Source organism: Oryx dammah, unplaced genomic scaffold (assembly GCF_014754425.2).
Source record: "Oryx dammah isolate SB20612 unplaced genomic scaffold, SCBI_Odam_1.1 HiC_scaffold_12, whole genome shotgun sequence".
Lineage (NCBI taxonomy): Eukaryota > Metazoa > Chordata > Mammalia > Artiodactyla > Bovidae > Oryx > Oryx dammah.
Window position 1 is genome coordinate 69890084 of NW_024070196.1, and position 26026 is coordinate 69916109.

The 26026-nt window shown below is 40.9% G+C and overlaps 1 protein-coding gene across 2 annotated transcripts; it reads right to left on the reverse strand.

The window, feature by feature from the left end:
• Positions 1-12357: 12357 nt before the first annotated feature.
• Positions 12358-24028, reverse strand: ZNF280B (zinc finger protein 280B). 2 transcript variants are annotated; one of them, XM_040251160.1, is made up of 3 exons: positions 23896-24028; positions 23120-23179; positions 12358-17554 (listed from the first exon to the last, which is right to left on the reverse strand). In XM_040251160.1, the coding sequence occupies exon 3, from the start codon at positions 17482-17484 to the stop codon at positions 15850-15852; it is 1635 nt and encodes a 544-aa protein (XP_040107094.1). In that variant the 5' UTR covers positions 17485-17554; positions 23120-23179; positions 23896-24028; the 3' UTR covers positions 12358-15849. The 2 variants fall into 2 exon arrangements, with proteins under 2 accessions (XP_040107094.1, XP_040107095.1); XM_040251161.1 differs by having other exon boundaries at positions 23938-24018.
• Positions 24029-26026: the final 1998 nt, after the last annotated feature.

Below are 26026 nucleotides of genomic sequence, written 5' to 3' on the forward strand. Positions count from 1 at the left end.
CTTTTACATATCAATGTCATTATATATACCTTCCCAGAAAGTGCCAGTTTGTGTTGTCACAGTCTAATGACATTGCTATGCAAAAAGTAAAATTTATATTACTAGAAACTTCCTTTTTGAAAAATCATTAAAATGTTACCAAGGAAAATCTGTGAAACATTTTTATGTAAGAGACTAATATCACCTAATATTCTTCAATCAAGTTAAATCCTGAATTAAAACAGAGATTTAAATGTAGTTCCAAAAAAGGAGAGGAAAGAACATAAAAATTCAGTTCAGTTCAGTCACTCAGTCGTGTCTGACTCTTTGCAACCCCATGGACCACAGCACGCCAGGCCTCCCTGTCCACCAGCAACTCCCAGAGCTTACTCAAACTCATGTCCATCGAATCAGTGATGCCATCCAGCCATCTCATCCTCTGTCGTCCCCTTCTCCTCATGCCCTCAATCTTTCCCAGCATAAGGGTCTTTTCAAATGAGTCAGCTCTTTGCATCAGGTGGACAAAGTATTGGAGTTTCACCTTCAACATCAGTGCTTCCAATGAACACTCAGGACTGATCTCCTTTAGGATGGACTGGTTGGAAGAAATAAAATGCTTCATTTTATTTAAAATTTTACAATCTCAATGTTTTTAAGATATTAAATGTCTCAAAATTGGTACAGACATTCAAACCAATCCCAATCAAAAGTCCAGAAGGTTGACAGAAATGACTAAATGATTTCAAAGTCACTTAGACATGTTATCAGGTGGCCAAAGTATTGGAGTTTCAGCTTCAGCATCAGTCCTTCCAATGAACACTCAGGACTGATCTCGTTTAGGATGGACTGGTTGGATCTCCTTGCAGTCCAAGGGACTAAAGAGTCTTCTCCAAGACCACAGCTCAAAAGCATCAATTCCTTGGCACTTAGCTTTCTTTATAGTCCAACTCTTACATCCATACATGACTACTGGAAAAATCACAGATTTGATTAGATGGACCTTTGTCGGCAAAGTAATATCTCTGCTTTTTAATATGCTGTCTAGGTTGGTCATAGCTTTTTTCTTCTGATGCTTAATCTGAAACTCCAATACTCTGGCCACCTGATGCAAAGAACTGACTCATTCAAAAAGACCCTGATGCTGGGAAAGATTGAGGGCAGGAGGAGAAGGGGACGACAGAGGATGAAATGGCTGGATGGCATCACTGACTCGACGGACATGAGTTTGAGTAAGCTCCGGGAGTTGGTGATGGACAGGGAGGCCTGTGGTCCATGGGGTCACAAAGACTCAGACATGACTGAGTGACTGAACTGAACTGAACTAGACATGTAATGCACCTAGAACAGCCGCAGTAATCTTGAAACTTCCTTGTGATGTGCAGGCTTCTCATTGCAGTGGGTTCTCCTGTTGCTGAGCACAAGCTCTAGGGCATGCAGGCTTGAGTAGTTGTGGCTTTCAGGCTTAGTTGCTCTGCAGTATGTGGGATCTTCCTAAACCAGGGACCAAACCCATGTCTCCTGAATTGGCAGGCAGATTCTTAACCACTGGACCACCAGAGAAGTCCCAGGAACTCCTGGTAGTGCTAATGGTAAAGAATCTGCCTGCCAGGATATAAAATCAACACACAGAAATCCCTTGCATTCCTATACACTAATAATGAGAAAGTAGAAGAAGAAATTAAGGAAACAATTCCATTCACCATTGCAACAAAAAGAATAAAATACTTAGGAATATATCTACCTAAAGAAACTAAAGACCTATATACAGAAAACTATAAAACACTGATGAAAGAAATCAAAGAGGACACTAATAGATGGAGAAATATACCATGCTCATGGATCGGAAGAATCAATATAGTAAAAATGAGTATATTACCCAAAGCAATTTACAGATTCAATGCAATCCCTATCAAGACACCGGCGATATTTTTCACAGAACTAGAACAAATAATTTCAAGATTTGTATGGAAATACAAAAAAACCACGAATAGCCAAAGCAATTTTGAGAAAGAAGAATGGAACTGGAGGAATCAATTTGCCTGACTTCAGGCTCTACTACAAAGCCACAGTCATCAAGACAGTATGGTATTGGCACAAAGACAGACATATAGATAAATGGAACAAAATAGAAAGCCGAGAGATAAATCCACATACATATGGACACCTTATCTTTGACAAAGGAGGCAAGAATATACAATGGAGTAAAGACAATCTCTTTAACAAGTGGTGCTGGGAAAACTGGTCAACCACTTGTAAAAGAATGAAACTAGATCACTTTCTAACACCGCACACAAAGATAAACTCAAAATGGATTAAAGATCTAAATGTAAGACCAGAAACTATAAAACTCTTAGAGGAGAACACAGGCAAAACACTCTCCGACATAAACCACAGCAGGATCCTCTATGATCCACCTCCCAGAATTCTGGAAATAAAAGCAAAAATAAACAAATGGGATCTAATTAAAATTAAAAGCTTCTGCACAACAAAGGAAAACATAAGCAAAGTGAAAAGACAGCCTTCCGAATGGGAGAAAATAATAGCAAATGAAGCAACTGACAAACAACTAATCTCAAAAATATACAAGCAACTCCTGCAGCTCAATTCCAGAAAAATAAACGACCCAATCAAAAAATGGGCCAAAGAACTAAATAGACATTTCTCCAAAGAAGACATACGGATGGCTAACAAACACATGAAAAGATGCTCAACATCACTCATTATTAGAGAAATGCAAATCAAAACCACAATGAGGTACCACTTCACACCAGTCAGAATGTCTGCGATCCAAAAATCTGCAAGCAATAAATGCTGGAGAGGGTGTGGAAAGAAGGGAACCCTCCTACACTGTTGGTGGGAATGCAAACTAGTACAGCCACTATGGAGAACAGTGTGGAGATTCCTTAAAAAATTGCAAATAGAAATGCCTTATGACCCAGCAATCCCACTGTTGGGCATACACACAGAGGAAACCAGAATTGAAAGAGACACATGTACCCCAATGTTCACTGCAGCACTGTTTATAATAGCCAGGACATGGAAACAACCTAGATGTCCATCAGTAGATGAATGGATAAGAAAGCTGTGGTACATATACACAATGGAGTATTACTCAGCCATTAAAAAGAATACATTTGAATCAGTTCTGATGAGATGGATGAAACTGGAGCCGATTATACAGAGTGAAGTAAGCCAGAAAGAAAAACACCAATACAGTATACTAACACATATATATGGAATTTAGGAAGATGGCAATGATGACCCTGTATGCAGGACAGCAAAAAAGACACAGATGTATATAGCGGACTTTTGGACTCAGAGGGAGAGGGAGAGGGTGTGATGATTTGGGAGAATGGCATTGAAACATGTATAATATCATGTAAGAATCGAAATGCCAGTCTATGTCTGATGCAGGATATGACACGCTTGGGGCTGACGCGCGGGGATGACCCAGAGAGATGTTGTGGTGAGGGGGGTGGGAGGGGGGTTCATGTTTGGGAACACTTGTACACCTGTGGTCGATTCATGTCAATCTATGCCAAAACCAATACAGAATTGTAAAGTAAAAATTAAAAATAAATAAATAAATAAATAAAAAAGAATCTGCCTGCCAATGCAGGAGATCCAGGTTCAATCCTTGGGTCAGGACGAACTCCTGGAGGAGGGCATGGCAATCCATTCCAGTATTCTTGCCTGGAGAATCCTCACAGACAGGAGAATCTGGCATGCAAGTGTCCATAGGGTCAAGAAGAGTCAGACTCTACTGAAGCAACTTAGCACACACATGCACACACAATCCCACTTAAGAAGGCTCTCTACTCCTGACCCAATCCCTCTCAAAAGTCCAGCTACTATCACTTTGGGAAGATAGGATTTCAACATGAACCTGGGGGGAAAAAAGCACTCAGACCGTAGCATGGATCCTCAGCTCCAGTCAAGTCTTCAGATGACCGTAGATCCATTTAACATCCTAATTGTGACCGCAGAAGCTGAGTCAAAACCACTCAACTAAATTCCAAATTCCTGACTCTTGGAAACCATAAGATAATAAAAGTTCCTCGTTTAAACTGATAAGTTTGGGGTAGTATTTTATACATCAATAGCTAACTTATACTAACTTATACTTGGAAGGGGAGCACTGCTGTAACAAATACCTAAAATATGAGTGGCTTTGAAACTGGGCAGGGGACAAAAGTTGGAAAGACTCTGAGGAGAGTGTTAGTGCCTTAGTAAGTGTGATCACTCACACTCACCTAGAGCCAGACATCCTGGAATGTAAAGTCAAGTGGGCCTTAGGAAGCATCACTACAAACACTGTTAGTGGAGGTGATGGAATTCCAGTTGAGCTATTTCAAATCCTAAAAGATGATGCTGTGAAAGTGCTGCACTCAATATGCCAGCAAATTTGGAAAATTCAGCAGTGGCTACAGGACTGGAAAAGGTCAGTTTTCATTCCAATCCCAAAGAAAGGCAATGCCCCAAAATGCTCAAACTACTGCACAGTTGCACCCATCTCAATGCTCAAAATTCTTCAGCAATATGTTCCAGCTGGTTTTAGAAAAGGAAGAGGCCCAGACAACAAATTGCCAATATCCACTGGATAATTGAAAAAGCAAAAGAGTTCCAGAAAAACATCGGTTTCTGCTTTATTGACTATGCCAAAGCCTTTGACTGTGTGGATCACAATCAACTGTGGAAAATGCTGAAGGAGATAGGAACACCAGACCACCTGATCTGCCTCTTGAGAAACCTGTATGCAGGTCAGAAAGCGACAGTTAGACCTGGACATGGAACAACAGACTGGTTCCAAATAGGAAAAGGAGTACATCAAGGCTGTATATTGTCACCCTGCTTATTTAACTTCTATGCAAAGTACATCATGAGAAATGCTGGGCTGGAGGAAGCACAAGCTGGAATCAAGATTGCCGGGAGAAATATCAATAACCTCAGATATGCAGATGACACCACCCTTATGGCAGGAAGTGAAGAGGAGCTAAAAAGCCTCTTGATGAAAGTGAAAGAGGAGAGTGAAAAAGTTGGCCTAAAGCTCAACATTCAGAAAACGAAGATCATGGCATCCAGTCCCATCACTCATGGGAAATAGATGGAGAAACAGTGGAAGACTTTATTTTCTTGGGCTCCAAAATCACTGCAGATGGTGATTGCAGCCATGAAATTAAAAGACGCTTACTCCTTGGAAGGAAAGTTATAACCAACCTAGACAGCATATTCAAAAGCAGAGAAATTACTTTGCCAACAAAGGTCCACCTAGTCAAGGCTATGGTTTTTCCAGTGGTTATGTATGGATGTGAGAGTTGGACTATAAAGAAAGCTGAGCACCAAAGAATTGATGCTTTTGAACTGTGGTGTTGGAGAAGACTCTTGGGAGTCCCTTGGACTGCAAGGGAATCCAACCAGTCCATCCTAAAGGAGATCAGTCCTGAGTGTTCACTGGAAGGACTGATGCTGAAGCTGAAGCTCCAATACCTTGGCCACCTGATGCGAAGAGCTGACTCATTTGAAAACACCCTGATGCTGGGAAAGATTGAGGGCATGAGGAGAAGGGTATGACAGAGGATGAGATGGCTGGATGGCATCACTGACTCGATGGACATGAGTTTGAGTAAGGTCCGGGAGTTGGTGATGGACAAGGAGGCCTGGCATGCTGCGATTGATGGGGTCGCAGAGTTGGACATGACTGAGTGACTGAACCAAATTGAAGAAAAACAAAAACAAAACTCGACTTTGAGAAGGCATGGCTTAAAAGGAAGTTATGAACATCTTACTGGAAAATTAAGAAAGGGGGTATGGAGTAGCAGAAAGTTTAGTAATCCTACACTTGCAATTTTTTCTTTTAAAGAATCAGAGAGAGTTGTTTTTTGTTGCTGTTTTTAAACTTTATTATTTTTGGCTGTCCTGGGTATTTGCGGCCTTGTCAGGGCTTTCTCTAGTTGCATAAGTGGGGGCTGCTCTTTGTTGAGGCACTCGGGCTTCTCGCTGCTTTGGCTTCTCTCGTGGAGAACGGGCTTGATGTCCGCAGGCTTCAGTAGTTTCAGCTCTCAGGCTGTAGAGCTTGGGCTCAGTAGTTGTGGTGCATGGGTTTAGTTGCTCCAAGCATATGGAATCTTCCCAAACCATTGATCAAACACATGTCCCCTGCACTGGCAAGCGGATTCTTAACCAGTGGACCACCAGGAAAGTCCACTACACCTGCAGTTTATGAAAAGTAGAAAATGTACCTAATGAGCTGGAAGGAGAAACTGTACCTAAATAATTGAGTTATCTAGCTAAGGAGATTTCCAGCCAAACAGCCAAAAGTGCTGCCTGGTTTCTTCTTGCTGCCTATAGTAAAATATGAAGGGGGGCGGGGGGGAAGCTTTAAGAGAAAGCCTTTTTAAAAAGGAGACAGAACTTCTTGATTTGGAAATTTTCCAGTCTTTTAAGATGACAGAAGACACTAAAATTAATGGCTCTCAAGCAAAGATCATATCCAGGGCATTGAGGTAAGGTAGTCTAAATATAACATTGTACATCACCTATACGTCAGTTCTTAAAAATTCTTTTTAAATAAAGGTGGTCTAAAGATGAGTGTGACTGTAAAATTCTTTAAGCCTCAGAAAGGTGGAAGGTGATGCTTCATGGCATTATATAGTCAGGCCAATGCCCTCCAAAGAGTTTAGGGGTGTCACTCAGAGATCATTTCAGTCACACAATAGGACTTCTACCAAGTTTCAGGGTGTTATCCCTCAGCTATCTCAGCAGAAAACCAAGACAGAGTAGGCCTTACTATGAAGACATGTGTGATTGTGGCTTTGGAGTGGGGTGCTTTGGCACGGACACTAGTAAGATTATCAGGAGACAAACCAAGTTTTTAAGATAACATATTTAAGTTCAGCTTGGACTGAAAGGACCAGCAATAGTACAAAATAAGAAAGCTTTGAACTTCTCCCTTCTACAAGCAGGAAGCAGGCTAGGCAGTCTGTTTCATTGTAACCATATACTACCCACCTTTCATGCAATGGAATCATGTCATTTCATCTCAGTCACTCAGTCATGTCCAACTCTTTGCGACCCCATGAATCGCAGCATGCCAGGCGTCCCTGTCCATCACCAACTCCCAGAGTTCACTCAGACTCACGTCCATCGACTCAGTGATGCCATCGAGCCATCTCCTCCTCTGTCGTCCCCTTCTTCTCCTGCCCCCAATCTCTCCCAGCATCAGAGTCTTTTCCAATGAGTCAACTCTTAGCATGAGGTGGCCAAAGGACTGGAGTTTCAGCTTTAGCATCATTCCTTCCAAAGAAATCCCAGGGTTGATCTCCTTCAGAATGGACTGGTTGGATCTCCTTGCAGTCCAAGGGACTCTCAAGAGTCTTCTCCAATACCACAGTGCAAAAGCATCAATTCTTCGGCGCTCAGCCTTCTTCACAGTCCAACTCTCACATCCATACATGACCACTGGAAAAACCATAGCCTTGACTAGACGGACCTTAGTCGGCAAAGTAATGTCTCTGCTTTTGAATATGCTGTCTAGGTTGGTCATACCTTTTCTTCCAAGGAGTAAGCATCTTTTAATTTCATGGCTGCAGTCACCATCTGCAGTGATTTTGGAGCCCCCCGAAATAAAGTCTGACAGTTTCCACTGTTTCCCCATCTATTTCCCATGAAGTGATGGGACTGGATGCCATGATCTTTGTTTTCTGAATGTTGAGCTTTAGGCCAACTTTTTCACTCTCCTCTTTCACTTTCATCACGAGGCTTTTTAGTTCCCTCTCCACTTTCTGCCATCACAGTGGTATCATCTGCATATCTGAGGTTATTGATATTTCCCCCGGCAATCTTGATTCCAGCTTGTGTTTCTTCCAGTCCAGCATTTCTCATGATGTACTCTGCATAGAAGTTCAATTAGCAGGGTGACAATATACAGCCTTGACGTACTCCTTTTCCTATTTGAAACCAGTCTGTTTTTCCATGTTCAGTTCTAACTGTTGCTTCTTGACCTGCATACAGATTTCTCAAGAGGCAGGTCAGATGGTCTGGTATTCCCATCTCTTTCAGAATTTTCCAGTTTTTTGTGATCCAACAGTCAAAGTCTTTGGCATAGTCAATAAAGCAGAAATAGATGTTTTTCTGAAACTCTCTTGCTTTTTCCATGATCCAGTGGATGTTGGCAATTTGATCTCTGGTTCCTCTGCCTTTTCTAAAACCAGCTTGAACATCAGGGAGTTCACGGGTCACGTATTGCTGAAGCCTGGCTTGGAGAATTTTGAGCATTCCTTTATTAGCATGTGAGATGAGTGCAATTGTGTGGTAGTTTGTGCATCCTTTGGCACTTTCTTTGGGATTGGAATGAAAACTGACCTTTTCCAGTCCTGTGGCCACTGCTGAGTTTTCCAAATTTGCTGGCATACTGAGTGCAGCACTTTCACAGCATCATCTTTCAGGATTTTAAATAGTGCAACTGGAATTCCATCACCTCCACTAGCTTTGTTCGTAGTGATGCTTTCTAAGGCCCACTTGACTTCACATTCCAGGATGTCTGGCTCTAGATGAGTGATCACAGCATCGTGATTATCTGGGTCGTGAAGATCTTTTTTGTACAGTTCTTCTGTGTATTTTTGCCATCTCTTAATATCTTCTGCTTCTGTTAGGTCCAGACCATTTCTGTCCTTTATTGAGCCCATCTTTGCATGAAATGTTCCCTTGGTATCTCTAATTTTCTTGAAGGGATCTCTAGTCTTCCCCATTCTTTTGTTTTCCTCTATTTCTTTGCATTGATCGCTGAAGGCGGCTTTCTTATCTCTTCTTGGTATTCTTTGGAACTCTGCATTCAGATGCTTATATCTTTCCTTTTCTCCTTTGCTTTTCGCTTCTCTTCTTTTCACAGCTATTTGTAAGGCCTCCCCAGACAGCCATTTTGCTTTTTTGCATTTCTTTTCCATGGGGATGGTCTTGATCCCTGTCTCCTGTACAATGTCATGAACCTCCATCCATAGTTCATCAGGCACTCTATCTATCAGATCTAGGCTCTTAAATCTATTTCTTACTTCCACTGTATAATCATAAGGGATTTGATTTCAGTCATACCTGAATGGTCTAGCGGTTTTCCCTGCTTTCTTCAATTTGAGTCTGAATTTCGTAATAAGGAGTTCATGATCTGAGCCACAGTCAGCTCCTGGTCCTGTTTTTGTTGACTGTATAGAGCTTCTCCATTTTTGGCTGCAAAGAATATAATCAATCTGATTTCGGTGTTGACCATCTGGTGATGTCCATGTGTAGAGTCTTCTCTTGTGTTGTTGGAAGAGGGTGTTTGCTATGACCAGTGCATTTTCTTGGCAAAACTCTATTAGTCTTTGCCCTGCTTCATTCCACCTTCCAAGGCCAAATTTGCCTGTTACTCCAGGTGTTTCTTGGAGAAGGCAATGGCAGCCCACTCCAGTACTGCTACCTCCATGAAAAGATATAAGCATGTGAATGCAGAGTTCCAAAAATCTGATGGACGGAGGAGCCTGGTGGGCTACAGTCCATGGAGTCGTGAAGAGTCAAACACGACTGAGCCATTTCACTTTTCACTTTCATGCATTGTAGAAGGAAATGGAAACCCACTCCAGTGTTCTTGCCTGGAGAATCCCAGGGACAGCGTAGCCTGGTGGGATGCCATCTATGGGGTCACAGAGAGTCGGACACGACTGAAGCAGCTTAGCAGCAGCAGCAGCAACCAGATGTTTCTTGACTTCCTACTTTTGCATTCCAGTACTCTATAATGAAAAGGATATCTTTTTTGGGTGTTAGTTCTAAATGGTCTTGTAGGTCTTCATAGAACTGTTCAACTTCAGCTTCTTCAGCGTTACTGGTTGGGGCATAGACTTGGATTACTGTGATATTGAATGGTTTGCCTTGGAAACGAACAGAGATCACTCTGTTGTTTTTGATCACCGCTCCTTGGACAGGAATCATGTCAGAGGGCAGAATTAAAAATTCAGAGACTGAAGCCTAGGAAGTTTCCAGGCCTTGAATCCTAATCAAAGACTGCCAACAAGAACCTGTGGGATTTCAGAACTGCTACTATTGACTCCCATCTCCCCTCCCCTTTCTGGAACAGGAGTGTCTATGGTTATCTATGCCTGACCCACCACTGTATGTTGGCTGGGAAAGTGAGCAGATTAACTCATCTCTTTTATTCACAGATCCTCAGGTCTAGAGGAACTACACTTGTACAATTTGAACTGTTGTGTTGGAGAAGACTCTTGAGAGTTTTTTGTACTGCAAGGAGATCAACCCAGTCAATCCTAAAGTAAATCAGTCTTGCATATTTATTGGAAGGACTGATGCTGAAGCTGAAGCTCCAATACTTTGGCTACCTGATACGAAGATCTGACTCATTGGAAAAGACCCTGATGCAGGAAAAGATTGAAGGCAGGAGGAGAAGGGGACGACAGAGGATGACATGGTTGGATGGCATCACCAAATCAATGGACTTGAGTTTGAGCAAGTTCCTGGAATGATGATGGACAGGGAAGCCTGGTGTGCTGCAGTGCATGGGGTCACAAAGAGTAAGACACAACTGAGTGACTGAAGACTTGAGATACTGCACAACTGGACCCTGATCCATATCTGGATATGACTTAGATGACAAGGTCCTGAACTTCAAGTTAATGCTATAATGGATAAAATCTTTGAAAACATTGGCAGGAAAGTGCATTTTGGACATAGAAGTATGTAAACAGTTTGTGGCCATGTGTGTCCACGTGGTTTTAAATTATGTCCACAAATCCTTTCCTTCAAGGGTGGACCTTATACTCCCCTTCACATGTGGGCTGGACTTAGTGGCTCACTTCTAATGTTAGAATATTGCAAAAGTGAAAATGAAGTGTCTGAGACTAGGTCATAAAAGGCACTGCAGCCTCCTTGCTCATCCTCTTGGATCACTCACTCTAGAAGCCAGGTTAGTCATATCTTGAGAACACTCAGGTAGCCCAGTAGAGAGGCCCAGGCGAAAGAATTGAGGCTTTCTCCCAACAGCCAGCAAGGAAGCTGGTTTCAACAGCTATGTGAGTAAGCCATCTTGGAAGGAAATCCTCCAGCCCATGTCAAGGCTTCAGATGACAGAAATCTCATGAAACCCTGAGCCAGAACACTCAGCTGAATTACTCCTGGATTCCCAACTTTCAGCAGTAGTATGAGATAATATTGTTTTAAGCTGTTAGTTTGGGGTAATTTATTATGCAGCAGTAGTTCATTAATGCACTGCCAACTTTGGGCAATGTCTTTATCCAGGGGCGCCTGTCCATTTAGTCCAATTTTAGCCAGAATCTGCCAAGTCAGTTTAGAAAAAATACCCCACCCTTGATCTGACCACCCTCAGTATCATATCAAATTCCTTATCACTCACCTCAGTATCTTATCAGCCTTGCCTAGCCTCAGCAATGATCCTCAGTTTAGCCAGAACCCACCCTCACCCTTAGGGTCCTCTTAGTAAATTTCCATCCACTGACACCCACCCTGTTGCTGTTCCTTGCTTTTCAGGCTCCCAGTCTCTCTTTGCAACCCTGTGGACCCACCCTGTTCTTTAGCTGTAAATCCCAGCTGTGTCCCTGCTGGAGTCAGACTTAAGCTCAATCTCTCCCTAATTATAAGACCCCAGTGTAGTACTCTTACCTTGAATAAAGTTTTTCTTACCACCTTTAGTAAGTGTTATGGATAATTTTTTAACATTTCCAAGTTCTGTTACTAGGAATTACTCTCAAATGAATATGTTTATACCTTTACTTTTTATACTGTATTAATTTTGGGGAACAGATTTCTAGAATTAAAACATTTTCACGTTTTTACCATACAAACAGAAAATATCTTTTAAAATAATTATATATCTTAAAAAAAAAACCCATGCAGTAATCTGAGAAGGATGTATATATAGACATGTCAGTGTATATACACACATACCCTCAGAGCTCCAAAGAAAATTGAATTCTCAATAAACTATAAATTAAAACATTCAGCTTGCAAATAGTGAAATTTTTGGAATTAACTTGCCAAAAATCATAGTGAATGAAATTTTAATTTAAAAAAAGGTATACATAAAAATATTTGGGATTCAGACAAAACTGCTGTTTAAATAAAGGTAGGTCAAGTCCTAAACCCTTTATAAAAAAAAAAAGAAATACTCAGTATCATGTAATAACCTATAATGGAAAAGAACCTAAAAAAGAATAGATATGTATCTGCATAACTAAATCACTGATATACATCTGAAACACAACATTGTAAATCAAATATATTTCCATAAAAATCTGTAAAGAAAGCTTTTAAAATACAAGGCAATAAAAAAAATCTTAAAGAAAGTAGAAGGTATATATGACTTGAAACAAAAACAGAAAACAACAAAAATAAAACCTGTTGGAATAATAAAACAAGAGCTGCTTCTTGGAAAAAGTAAATCAGAAACATCGATACAACTGTGGCAAATCTAATAAGGGGAAGAGGAAGTTAACTCCAATACTAGAAATGAGAAATGGAATGAGATTCTAAAAGGATAATATTCAACCCTGAGTGGAATTACTTTTGTTTCAGGAAAGGTCCAGTCAAGCAAAAACCTGGGGAAAGAAAGGGAGGAAGGAAGGAAAGAAAGAAGAAAAGAGATAGGGGAAGAAAGGAAGAAAAAGAAAGGAAGAGAGAAAGAAAGAAAAGTAAATGTCTCAACAGATGTTGTAAACTATCCAATAAAACAATTCTCTTTAAATTCTAAAAACAGAAATAGAAATTTATTAAGCCATATACTCATTGCCTTTGATGGTACTAAGAACAAGAAAACCCATTTACACATCACTGTTTAGAAGTCCTGGCCAACACAGTAAGATTATATAAAAAATCTAAAAATATGCCATGTTATTTGTAAAAAGACAGCAGAAATAATTTTAAAAAAAACATTTTATTTCTATAAATACTAATTTTACTTACAATTTTTTGGCAACATTAATAAAATAATAAATTTTATCTGAAAGAACAAGCAAAATAGACAAGGAAATTCACAAAGGGCAATAACAAAATAGTAATCTTGACAGATAATCAATACATTTGTAAACAAAACAAAGTGACATTGCCTTAAAAAAATATAGAGGTATCAATAGAAAAACAGAGAAAGCTCCTGAAAGAACTCACTATTAACTATCTTTTATTTGCAGGCACAGAAACTGACTCAAGTTAATTCTAAGATGCAAAGCCCTGATGTTATTATCTCTTCTCAGTTTTTTTTTGTGTGTGTGTGTGAAAATCTAGGAAATTTAGGCTGGAGAGGGAAGAAGAGGGTAGAGACTTAAAGTGCCTTTAAGGAGGAGGAGGAAAGGGAGGAGGTTGGAGATTTCATTGTGTGATTTTAACATTGGTGAAGTTCAAACAAGGGAGGTAGCAAGCCATGCAGGCCTAGGGGAAGAGCATTTCCAGAGGAACAGCAGCTGCAAAGTCTTTGGATTGGGAAGAAATGGAATTTGCTTGAGGAAAAGCAAGGGCAGTGTTGTCAACAACAGTGCACCAGTGGGGAAAATAGTAGAGTAAAAGGACAGAGAATGGAAGAGAGGAGGTAGTCAGGGACCGTATCACTGGAACGTTTTTAGTTGGCAATAAATAACAACTTGTACTCCTTAGGAGCATACTTCAGAGCAAACAACAGTAACAGTGTTGATAATACTAAGCAACAATAAAAACATGTAACTAAAACATTTCATATTTTTACTACAGAAATAGAATAAAGGAGGTAAGTATGCAAAAGTCTGCACATTTATTTATACATAGAAGTTTTCACCTGAGACCAGAACACACACACACTCTTTCTACACACCTAAAGAAAGTGGTTTAAGCTGACACTTAGCAAAGTGCTTTGGCCCAAGCAAACTAACTGGAAAGGCCTAAATATTCAAAGTGCAAATCAATCAATCAAGCACTGAGTAAATAAATACAATAGAATTTATACTCTAAATTACCTAAAATGCAGACAATATGCTAACTACAGCTTAGTCATCTGCATCCTTCCTCTCCAGCTCTGAGAGGGACACTAACCCCTTGGTGATTATCACTTTCCAGCATTTTGTGAAAGCTTAGAGAATTTAAATAAATTGAGGAGGGAGAAAAAAAAAAGTGGGGAGAGACAAAAAGGAAAGAGGAAACAGAGAAAGGAAGAGGAAAAGAGGAAGAGGAAACGGAGAGATTTCTCCTGGCACAGGCCTACAGCCAGGATCCCAGGTTCCTTGAACGGTGCACAGAGATTGCTAGGTATCTGCCAGAGTGGAGAAGGGATGGCATTAAAACATGCCTAAGGAGACTCAACTCCAGGAACCCACGGAGGCAGCCAAGTGTGCTGATGTTCAGGAACCAGTACTTAGAGGGTACCCTGCAGGTCTGTGAAAGAGCCCTTGGAGACCGCAAGAAAAAAGGTGTCCACAAGTATAATCACAGATTAGATAGTTGGATAGATTAGAGGAAGGATAATAACTCTATGACCTGATAATTACTGAAATAAACGAGACAATTCCTGCACATCAGACTGTGTCAAGTAAGGCCGAAACTCAGTATTAGTTTGATAAATTGGGAAATTACACACTCAAAGAATTAACTGTTAACTGTAATACATTTGTCTCCAAGGCAAGATAAGATACAAAACTGAAATCTTCACATGTTCAACCAGGGTAAGACACATGTAACTGGAAAAGGTAAGGAAAAGTTCTATAAAGGGTTTAATCACCCTGGACCATTTTTATCCACTACATTTACTATTCTTGGACAACTCCATTGTAGCTTAAGGGTAAGACAACTAAATTTACCCCAATTCATAAACTGAACAGATTCCCTGTGTTTGATCCTTTTCAGTTAAAACTATGGGTCCAGTACAAATCAAACTGGACGTCAAGGCTTTTTTCCTTGGGAATCTTAACTTGCTTTACTACTGTGTCTGAGATAGATATGGCTACTTCACTGTGACTAAAGGCCAGCCAAATGGGAAAGGGGACGGAATGAATCAAATTCCCCTTTTGATCACTCAACAGGAGGTCCACGGGCACCAGGCCTCATTCTATTATCTCTGCTTCTCCAACTGCAGTCAATAATACACAGGGCCTGCTTGATGCTTGCAGGGGCCCCTCACCAAACACAGGCATTTTAATGGCTGGCTTCCTTAGCTGTCCCTGGGCTAGGTAAAGACACTCTGAGACAGTGTTCCTTCTGCCTCAGCTCCATGCCTGGAGTGAATATGTGTCTCTTACTCAACTGGGACAAGAAGCCACAGCTCTCCGCTGACTAAATCCCCTGTGTCTGGTCCAAACTCACATCACAGCTTCTCCATCAACTTCTCCACACCAGGCTTTCGGAGCCAGGTTATCTTAGATCAGCATAACAGAGGCACTTCGGAGAGTTCAGCAGCACACAGGACCATACCATAACAAAGCCATTCCAATCTGGCTATATAGTTAATACTGAGATCTTCAAGGCATGAAAACAGTTGAAAATCACGTTGCTAAAACACTCTACAGATTATATGTATAGTAGTGCTTTCGAACATACAAATAACGAAATACCAAAATAAATAGGTTGTTACTTTTCCTCTCTCCCCTTCTCATTCTCTCTCACACACACGCACACACACATACTTTTTATGTGTTAAGACAATTATATGAAAAACAGGTAATATATTTTTAAATAACATCTCAACATTTAGATCAAACAAAATTGTACTTCATTAATTAAAAAAAAAACACACACAAATTACCCACTGGTTTCACTATATTTGATACTATTGAATAATGCTATAATTTGGATTTTTTGTTTTTAATTGGGTTTTTAACTTTGACTGAAATACTTGCTTCAGACTTACTGAAAGTAGAATTAACGGGTTTTTTTTGAACTCCTACTTTTAGATTTGGGGGGTGATGGTTCAGAATCAGCTGTGTTGACAGTAATGGATGCTACTTCCACCAATCCCGGTTGAAGAGGTTCCAGTGATACCTGGATAACAACTTTTGTTTCAGGAGGTAATCCCTCTAGCTGCTTAGGCTTCTTAAACATTTGATGACACTGGGTCTTGTGCTCCATTTTCTCTTTGAAAGTTAAAAACTGTAGCCGACATTTGGAACACTGGTGAAAACTCTTTTCCCAGTGCCCTCTATAATGACACATGTATGGTGTTGCAGTTTTAAAAATTTTGAGACAAAACGGGCAAAGCAAATTCTTAGTGTTTCCATGGTATGCTCTGAAATGTGCATCCACATCTGCAAAGACTGATGATCTGTAATTGCAAACCTGGCACACATAGGGCATTTCGCCAGGCTTATGAGTGTCTTTCATGTGCTCCAAGAGAACCTGATCTGTCTCAAAGGACAATTCACAGATCTGACAGACTGCGGAGGGCTCCTGGGGCGTGTGGACGCCTTCAACGTGACATTGCAGCTGGAACGGGGTGGGGAACTGGCGGTGGCAGTGCCGGCAGGTGGTGTGGTTTTTCCAGCTGTCACCTCTCTGCCTCTCAAGTTCCAAGTGGTGCTTCATGTGATTCATAAACTTGACATTTTTTAGAACTTTCCAGCAGCTGAGGCATTTAAAGGCTGTGTGAGTCTTCGGTTCTGGCTGCCCATCTCCTATATGCTGTCCATAGTAGAAGTCACGAAGTAACACAATCAGATTTCCTCCTGTGGCATCAACAATCTTGTTTGGACTTGCTAAACTAGGAAAGTCAGTTTCTGTCAGTCCATTTTCCCCTAAAGGACTTACAGGCTTGCAATGAACACTGTCCTTTGGAAAAGCTGTTGGACAAGGTTCTCCATTCTGAACATGGCTTAGTGAGGTATGAACACTGTGTGGTGTGCTCTGCTCAGTAGTCACTGTATGAAAAATACCTGAAGGGGACAAAGCTAAAGAATGTTTCCCTGTAATTCCATCACTGAGTTTAGGCCTTTTGGGATTTGTGCTATTTGTTTCAGAACTGGAAAGTCGCTTTGATACACGAGGACTTTTATTCATATCTCCTGCAGAAACTGCTGTTTCTACTACTGGATGCTGCAATGAACTTGTGAAGGTAATCAAAGAAGAACGTAACTCTGAAAAGCTATTAGGCACTATTTGTGGCGAAATATTTTTATAATCAGGTTTAGACAAAGGCTCAATAATAATAGGACTATCTGTTGATCTTGATTCAGAGTCAGAAACTGGCAAGACAGTCTTTGCTTCTGATGTAGGAGTCACATGACTAACAGGCTGTAATTTGTGAGCATTATCTTTCCTGAAGTGACCATACCTTTTTCTCCTTGAACATGAACCTGGGGTGACTCTGTTCAGTATGTTTGAAACGACTGGTTTTGAAGCTGAGGTCATCCCAACAAAGATCAGATCAGCATCTTCATTTACATGTTCCACTCCAACAAAGATCAGTTCAGCATCTTCATCATCTACTTGTTTGGTTTCTCCTACACTTTTCTGTGGTTCTGGCTGTTGGTCTTCTTCACATAACATACATGGTGGTTCCATATTTTAAATATTTTTTATTCTTGGAGGGTGTGGCCACAAGTCCCAGTGCTTCCTTTATACAAACTGCCACCTAAGTATAAACATACTACATATTAGTTAAGTACAGAAAAACGAGCTATTTGATTATCTCCAAAACTCTAGGGTAATTATAAACAACCTTATCTTACAAAGACACTGAGTGTCAAAGAGACAAAATGACAGCTGAAAAACCTATGACTACAAGTCTACATGACTCTAGAATCAGAGCTTTGTCCCATGCTGACTTTAATCTCTTCTATTTAAAAAAAGAAAATAAAAAAACCACCACCACTGATCATTAGGTGAAATCACATGTAAAGGACGAGTATTTTTACAAAAGCACTATTGTACAGTGTTTAGAAACATGGACTTCAGAGTCAAAAAAGATTAAGCTGGAATTCTAAGTTAACCACACACCAGCTGCATCTTTTTGGGCAAATTTATAAGTGTGTTTCTGTATCTTAAAGACAAAAATGCTTATTTCTTAGACTTAGGGTTAACAGCTCTTTTTAAAAAGCATCAGCTATTCAACTGTATCTTGTTTTGTAGTAAAATTGGAAGAAAATGTATCTTAAATGCACATCACAACTGATTCACAAATACTAATTTCCTAAATGTTAATACAGAAAATAGGTAGCAAATTCAAAGTATAAAGTATCTATACATAGTCAACAAAACAGCATAATTCAATGTCAAGCACTTAATACAGGCCTAGCAAATTGAGAATGAACTCTCTTGATAATCTTACCCCAATTCCACACTGATATATCCTAAATTTCTCCCTCTAATCCTGACTAAACTTAAATCTAACAATGCTTCATCCTTCACTCCACATGTTTCTTCCCCACATAGCAGGCAAAGTGATGCCAGTATTTCTCTGATACCAATATCAGACAGAGACGTCACACACACATACAACCGATATCCCTTATGAATATAGAGCCAAGAGTCCTCAACAAAATACTGGCAAACAAAATCTAACAACATATAAAAAAGATTATATACCATGATCACGTGGGATTTATGGAGGTATGCAAAGTTGGTTCATTATATGAAAGTCAATCAACATTATGCCATTTTAATAAAGGACAAAAACCACATCTGCCTGCAGAAAAAGCATTTCCCTGAATCTAGCACCTTTTCATAATAGGGGTTAAAAAAAACACTTAATAACTAAGGACAGAAGAGAATTTCTCAATCAAAGGGTACCTGTAAAAGACCCACAGCTAACATCATACTTAATAATGAAAAACTGAAAGCTTTCCCTCTAAGGATGTCTATTCCACACCTTGGCTCAATATTATACTGGCAGTTATATAACCAGGGCAATCAGTCAAGAAAAAGGAGTTGCTGTTGTTTTTAAAAAAAAACCAAAAACAGCATTCAGAATGGAAAGGAAAAAGTAAAAGTATATTGGAGATAACATACTTTTGTATATAGAAAATCCTGAAGAAACCACAAGTATTACAACTAATAAAAAGCTTGCAGACTACAAGATAAATATTTTAAAAATCAATCACATTTCTATACAGCAACAAATGTTCTGAAAATGAAGTTAAGTAAACACTTCAATCTACACTAGCATTAAAAAGAATCCTTAGGAAGTCAGAAAGAGAAAGACAAATATCGTATGGTATCACTGACATGTGGACTCTAAAATATGACACAAATGAACTTATCTATGAAACAGAAACAGACTCACAGACATAGAGAGCAGACTATGTGATTACCAAGAGGGGAAGGGTGGGCAGGCATAGACTGGGAGCTGGTGATTAGCAGATGCAAACTATAATATTAATACAGAGAATATATAAACATCCTACTGTATAGCACAAGGAACTATATTCATAATTTGTGATAAACAATAATGGAAAAGGATATGAAAAAAATTGTGCGTGCATGTGTGTGTGTTTACATATGAAGGAAAGGAAAGGTGAAGGAAGGGAAAGGACAACTGTTGGCAAGCACGTACAGAAACTGGATCCTTGTGTGTTATGGATAGATTTTAAAATGGTGCAACTGCTACAGAAAAGAGTATAAAGGCTCCTTGAAAAATTAAAACTAGAACTACCACATGATTCAGCCATTCCACTTCTGGATATAAATTCAAAAGAAGTTAACATGGGGTCTTGAGATATTTGCACAGCCATGCTCACAGCAGCACTAATCACAACAATTAAGAGGTGGAAGCATCTAAATGTCCATCAAGTGTGATATATACATCCAATGAAACATTATTTAATATAAAAGAAATTCTGCCACATTCTACAACATGCATGATCCTTTAAGACATCAAGCTAAATGAAATATGCCAGTCATAAAAAAGATAAATACTGTATGTTTCCACTTATATGAAATATCTAATATAGTCAAGCAATAGAAAAGAAACAAAGAAGAACGATGGATTCCAGGGTCTAGGGAAACAGGGAAGAAAAGAGTTTTTGTTGTTTAATGGGACAGGTGATGGGTATAGAGTTTCAGTTTTGCAAGATGAAAAGGTATAGAGAGAGATCTGTTTCATGACAATGTGATAAGGAATTCCCTGGTAGTTCAGAGGTTAGGATTCCACGCTTTCCTATCAGGGGCCTGGGTATGATCCTCAACCAGGGAACTGTCATTCAAGCTGCACAGCACAGCTAACACAATGACAACAACAACAAAACAACACTGTGACTATGTGTGTGTGTGTGTGTGTGTGTGTATTAGTCGTGTCCAACTCTTTGCATCCCCATGGACTGTAGCCCACCAGGCTCCTTTGTCCATGGGATTCTCCAGGCAAGAATACTGGAGTGGGTTGCCATTTCCTTCTCCAAAATGGCTGATCAAAGTGTGTGAAATACTTACCATGTAAAAATGGTTAAAATGGTAAAATTTAAGTTACATGTTTTTCACAACAATAAAAGAAAAAAAATTTAAAAACCAGGAAAAGAATTTGAATAGACATTTCACCAAAGAAGATATACAAATGGCCAACAATCACAAAAAATACTGCTTAACATGATTAGGAAAATGTAAATCAGTCTCAGTGAGATACTGCTTCACACTCATTAGGTTGGCTATAATCAAAAAGAGGAATAATAACAAGTGCTGCAGAGGATGTGGAGAAAAGGAATCTTCATATTTTGTTGATATAATTGCTGTAAAATGGTACAACCACTTTGGAAAAGTGGCTTGTCAGTACCTCAAAAATGAAATATAGAGTAGCCATATGAGCCAGCAATTTCAGTCTTTTGTATATATCCATAAAAACTGAAAATGTTAAGTCCATGCAAAAAACAATGTTCACAGCAACATTACTCACAATAGCCACAAAGAGTACACCATCCAAATATTACCCATTAATTGATGAATGGATAAATAAACTGTGGTATATGCTCACAATGGACTACATGTAAGCCATATACCATATTTATATACCATATTCAGCCATAAAAAAACATGCACTGCTATACATCCATGAAATGGATGAATCTTGAAAATACACAAACTATGGGACTTTCCTGGAGACCCAGTGTTTAAGACTCTGCACAGGTTCCATCCCTGTGCTGGGAACTAAGATCCCACATGCTGCATAGCTAAATAAATATTTAAAAAGAAAATATGATATCTGAATAAAGCCAGACACAAAGGTCACACATTGTATGGGGGAAAACTTAGGTAGAAGAGAAGCAGGAAAGAGAAGCATTCTGTAACCAAAATGAAAAATTTTTTTCAGGGAGGAGGAAATGAACTACTCTGATAAAGGCTGTTAATAAATTAAATAAAATAAAAACTAAAAAATTGACCTCTGAGTTAAACATTTGGAATTCACTAGTGACCTTGACAAGACTGGATTTAAAGGAAAATGAGAGAATTGGAGATAAAAAATTCTACAAACAACTCTGTAGAAGTCTATAATAAGCAAATATGAAATAAATAAGCAGAAGCAGGATGTGTCACCAAAAGACTGATTTTTAACGAAAGGTGACATCATAGTCAGTCTGTTTGCTGATGGGAACCATCCAGAGAAACAGAAAACTTAATCCAGGACAAAGAAGAGACTTGCTAGAATATCAGTGAATAAATAAGAATTGAGTAGATCTAGCACACAAGAAGTGTACACAAGCCAAATAATTTGCTCACAGTAACAGAACTGAGATCATATGAAGAAAGGTTGGCATGCTGGATTAATGGGTATGGTAGCCAGCCTTCAAGATGACCCCAAGTGAATCACATCTCCTGATATTCCCACCCCTGTGTAGTTCTCTCTCAAACTCTCACAGGGTTGACCTGTAAGACTACGCAAATACAGAAGTGAAGATGTGTAACTTCTGAAAAAGACTCTGCACTTTATCTTGGGTGGAAGTTCTTTCCTGAATTACTCATTCTGGGAAAAGACAGCAGCCTCCAGATGAGCAGCCCCTTGGAGAGGCCCACAGAGGGAGGAACTGAGGCCTCATGAGTACAGCCAAGTGAGAGAGCTTAGACTCAACAAGCCAAGTCTTCAGAGGTTGCCAAACAAGATAAAAGCTTGACTACAACCTCAGGAGAGACCCTGAGGCTAAACTACCCAACCGGATTCTAGATCAAGAGATAATAAATGTAAGTTCTTTCAAACTATTCAATTTTGAGATAATATGTACAACACAAACATTTCGAGTTATAATATTCACATCATACTTACACACAGAATAGTTCTCCTATAAATATGGCAAAAATTAAAAAACACAAAACAAACCAAAACACGTAAAAACAGGAGTTGCCTGGCAGTCCAGTGGTTAGGACTCAGCCCTCTCACTGCCAAGATCCTGTGTTTGAACCCTGGTTGGGGAACTAATATCCTATGAAGCCACATGGTGTGACCAAAACAAAACATGGCAACATTGATATGCTGTGAAGTTCAAAGCTGTACCAGCAATAGATAACTATACAACAGAGCTGTAGGCACAAGTTGCTGGGCATAGAGCTACCTATGATCTTGTTTACTGGCATGAAATGAAGTCAGATGGTCCCCCGCCGCCATCCAGTGGAATTCAATTACTTAATGAAATAAAGCCCTTAAGGATACAGAAATGAGCAAGTAATCCCTGGTAAACATGTTAAATCACAACACATTTTCTCTGAATGAACCACTTGATTCATTTATTCATTTGGCCATGCTGCTCGGCTTATGGGATCCCAATTCTCTGACCAGACATTGAACCCAGACCACTGCAGTGAAAGCCCAGAATCCTAACCACCAGGCCACCAGGGAACTCCCACACCTTCATTACTTTGATTTTGTAGCTAAAACCTTAGGATATGTGCATTGCCCAATTTTAGCCTCACCGAGTGGTAGGGGTCAGCTCTACACAGCTTAAAACTCACGGTGCTCTTACTTTTTTTCTTTCAAGACGGCAGGAGAAAGCAAGCCACCAGCCTCCCTGCCTGTTTTTAAGGTTTCAACTCAGAGAGAGCTTCAGGCTGACCTGAAACCAGGATTGCCCTGAAGTCACCACCCGCAATCAGGGTCAGCTAATCCCCAATCAGGAGAACTCTCTCTCAACAGCAACGTGTCAGCCCATGAATCAAAGGAGAAAAACGGAAGGCAAGAAAGACACAACTTTGTCCCTTACTGTAAAGACGTCTGTCACCTTACCTCAGAGGCACACTGAAAACCCGAGCGCTTCAGACTTCCCAGGCAGGAGAAGGTCACATCCTGGGGGCGGGCAGAGGGAACGGTCAGAGTGAGTCACGTGTGCCGGGAATGTTCCACCCCCCAGGCCCTACCTGGTCCTACCCTAGGGATGGATGCTGACCAGGCGTCTCACACTCAACCAGAGCAAGTGAGTGAACTCCTCTTCCCTGGGCTTCTTCCTCCCACCTCCCTTCTCTCAGTAACAAACAAATACCTCATCTGCCAACTTCCCGAACCAAAGGCCTGAATCTCGGGGCCCCCAGGGACAGGGGCGGCCGGGGAGTCCGAGGAGAGGCAGAGCAACCAGGAAAACGACAGTGAAGAGGCCACTAGATCGATTTTTTTTTTTTTTTGCTGCGCCCGCCTGACTGCCTGGGTCCAGAACCGGGTTGGGCCCGAGTCACAAACCCGCCGTGAAGATTTTTGTGTGTGGATTTAAATATATTAGGTTCGAGACCTGGGCGGGGGCCGGGGGCCGACAGGCCCTTCCCCCGAGCTGGCTCGTCCCACCCCCGGGGCAGGAAGGCTGCCGGAGAGCAGCGCCCGCCCAGACTAGAAAGGGGAGAGGGCGAGAGGGGCCTCGGGGTCTGTGGGCCCGGCCGCACGCTCCCTCCTGAGGGCCCGCGGGCCCTCACAGGCCGCCCCGCCGAGCAAGGCCCCGCGCGCGTGGGGACCCGAGAAACCCTCCCCCCCGGCCCTCAGGCACCGCTTTGGCCGCACCACGCCCCAGTCCTTACCGGTCCCCGTTGGCGGCGGTGCCAGAACTCCCGGCTGCTCACCTGGCCCTAGGCGGTCCCCGGGTTAAGCCTGAGGCGACGACGCCTCCTCAGGCCCGGGGCGCCGCCGCAGCTGCCCCTACGGGCGCGCCCGCTGCCACCGATGATTGGCTGCCAGGTGTCGGCGCCTGCCATCTGATTGGCCGCGAGGCCGAGTTGGGCGCATGCGCGCGCGCTAGCACCTCTGGCGGCAACCGCTGGGGGCGCGGTCAGGCTGAACCTGAAGCTCAAGGGTCTTGGGTCTGTCAAGACTGCGCAGCTCACAGAAGAAAACAAAAAACAGATTGCACAGTCTCCAGGGCACAGGGCTGAGAGCGGCATCCGAGTCTGCCAGGGGAGTCCAGTGATGGTGTCCAGCACTCACAGCCCTCAGGGGTGACCTGCCCCTTGCTTAAGGAACTTGACCGTACACCTGGGTCTTGAAGCCCCTCCTCTTGGAATTCCATTTGGATCGATGCAGGGCAGCCTGCCCCTGTTTTTGAGCTGAAAATGAGCTTTACTTCTTTTTTTAATTTTAGATCCTTACACTTTTTAATGGCTGAGGAAAACCGAAAAGAATATTATTTTCTGACTTGAAAACTGTGTGAAATTCAATTTTCAGAGTCCTTAAAGATGGAACAGGGATTTGCCAGTTCCTTTGGTTACTGTCTATGGCTGCAAACTTGATTAATCGCCAAAGATCATATTCGCAAAGGCTAAAGTATTTCTTTTTTGGCCCTTTACAGAGTCTTTGTTAAATGCCCTGTTCTGCTGGAAGTCTCCTAGTAGTCATATGGGGGAATAAAGTTTTGGTTTTGTTACAATATTTTCTTCTCTATTATATTCATTTTTCATTCTTTATTAATTTCATTCCTTCTTATCGCTATAAGTTTGTTCTGTTGCTCATCTTTACAACTTTTTGAGATAGTTATTTGTAACTCTCATTTCTCTTATATGTAATGCTATAAATTTACCTTAATTTGTTGTTGTTCACTCCCTCAGTCATGTAGGACTCTTTGCAACCCCATGGACTGCATGCAGGACACAAGACTTCCCCGTCCTTCACTATCTCCTGGAGTTTGCTCAAACCCATGTCCATTGAGTTTATCCAACCATCTCATCCTTTGCTGCCCACTTCTCCTGCCCTCAGTCTTTCCCAGCATCAAGGTCTTTTCCAATGAGTTGGCTTTTCACATCAGGTGGCCAAAGTATTGGATCTTCAGCTTCAGCATCAGTCCTTCCAGTGAATATTCAGGGTTGATTTCCCTTAGGATTGACTGGTTTGATCTCCTTGCTGTCCAAGGGACTCTCAAGAGTCTTCTCCAGCACCACAGTTCAAAAGCATCAATTCTTTGGCACTCAGCCTTCTTTATGATCCAACTGTCACATCCATACACGACTGCTGGAAAAGCCATAGCTTTGACTAGACGAACTTTGTCAGCAAAGTAATGTCTCTGCTTTTTAATATGCTGTCTAGGTTTGTCATAGCTTTTCTTCCAAGGGGCAAATATCTTTTAATTTCATGGCTGCAGTCACCATCCACAATCATTTTGGACCCCAAGAAAATAAAGTCTGTCACTGTTTCCATCATTTCCCCATACAAATTTAACAAATTGTCCCACAATTTTTGCCGAATAGTATGTTCATTATCATTCACTTCCAAGTATATCCTAATATTCTCTTCTTAAGACAAAGGTTACATATTATATGGGCTTCTCTAGTCGCTCAACTGGTAAAGAACTTGCCAGCCAATGCAGGAGACACAAGAAGCCCAGGTTTGATCCCAGGTCAGGAAGATCCCCTGGAGAAAATAATGGCAATCTGCTCCAGTAGTCTTGCCTGAAAATTCCATGGAGATACACATTATGTATTAGTATATTTATTGATATTTTCCAAATGAATGGCATTTTAAAAGATGTTTCTTTGTCAATTTCTCATTATTGCATTATGGTCAGATCACACAGCCTAAATTTTATTGATCCTTTGTATTTGAAGATTTCCGTTCAGTTAAGTATATCATACTTTAGATTTCCATTCCGGTGAAGTCAAAATGAAGTGGGTGTGATGTACAGAAAATACTTGCAATGTCTAAAATGTATATGTGAAATGACCT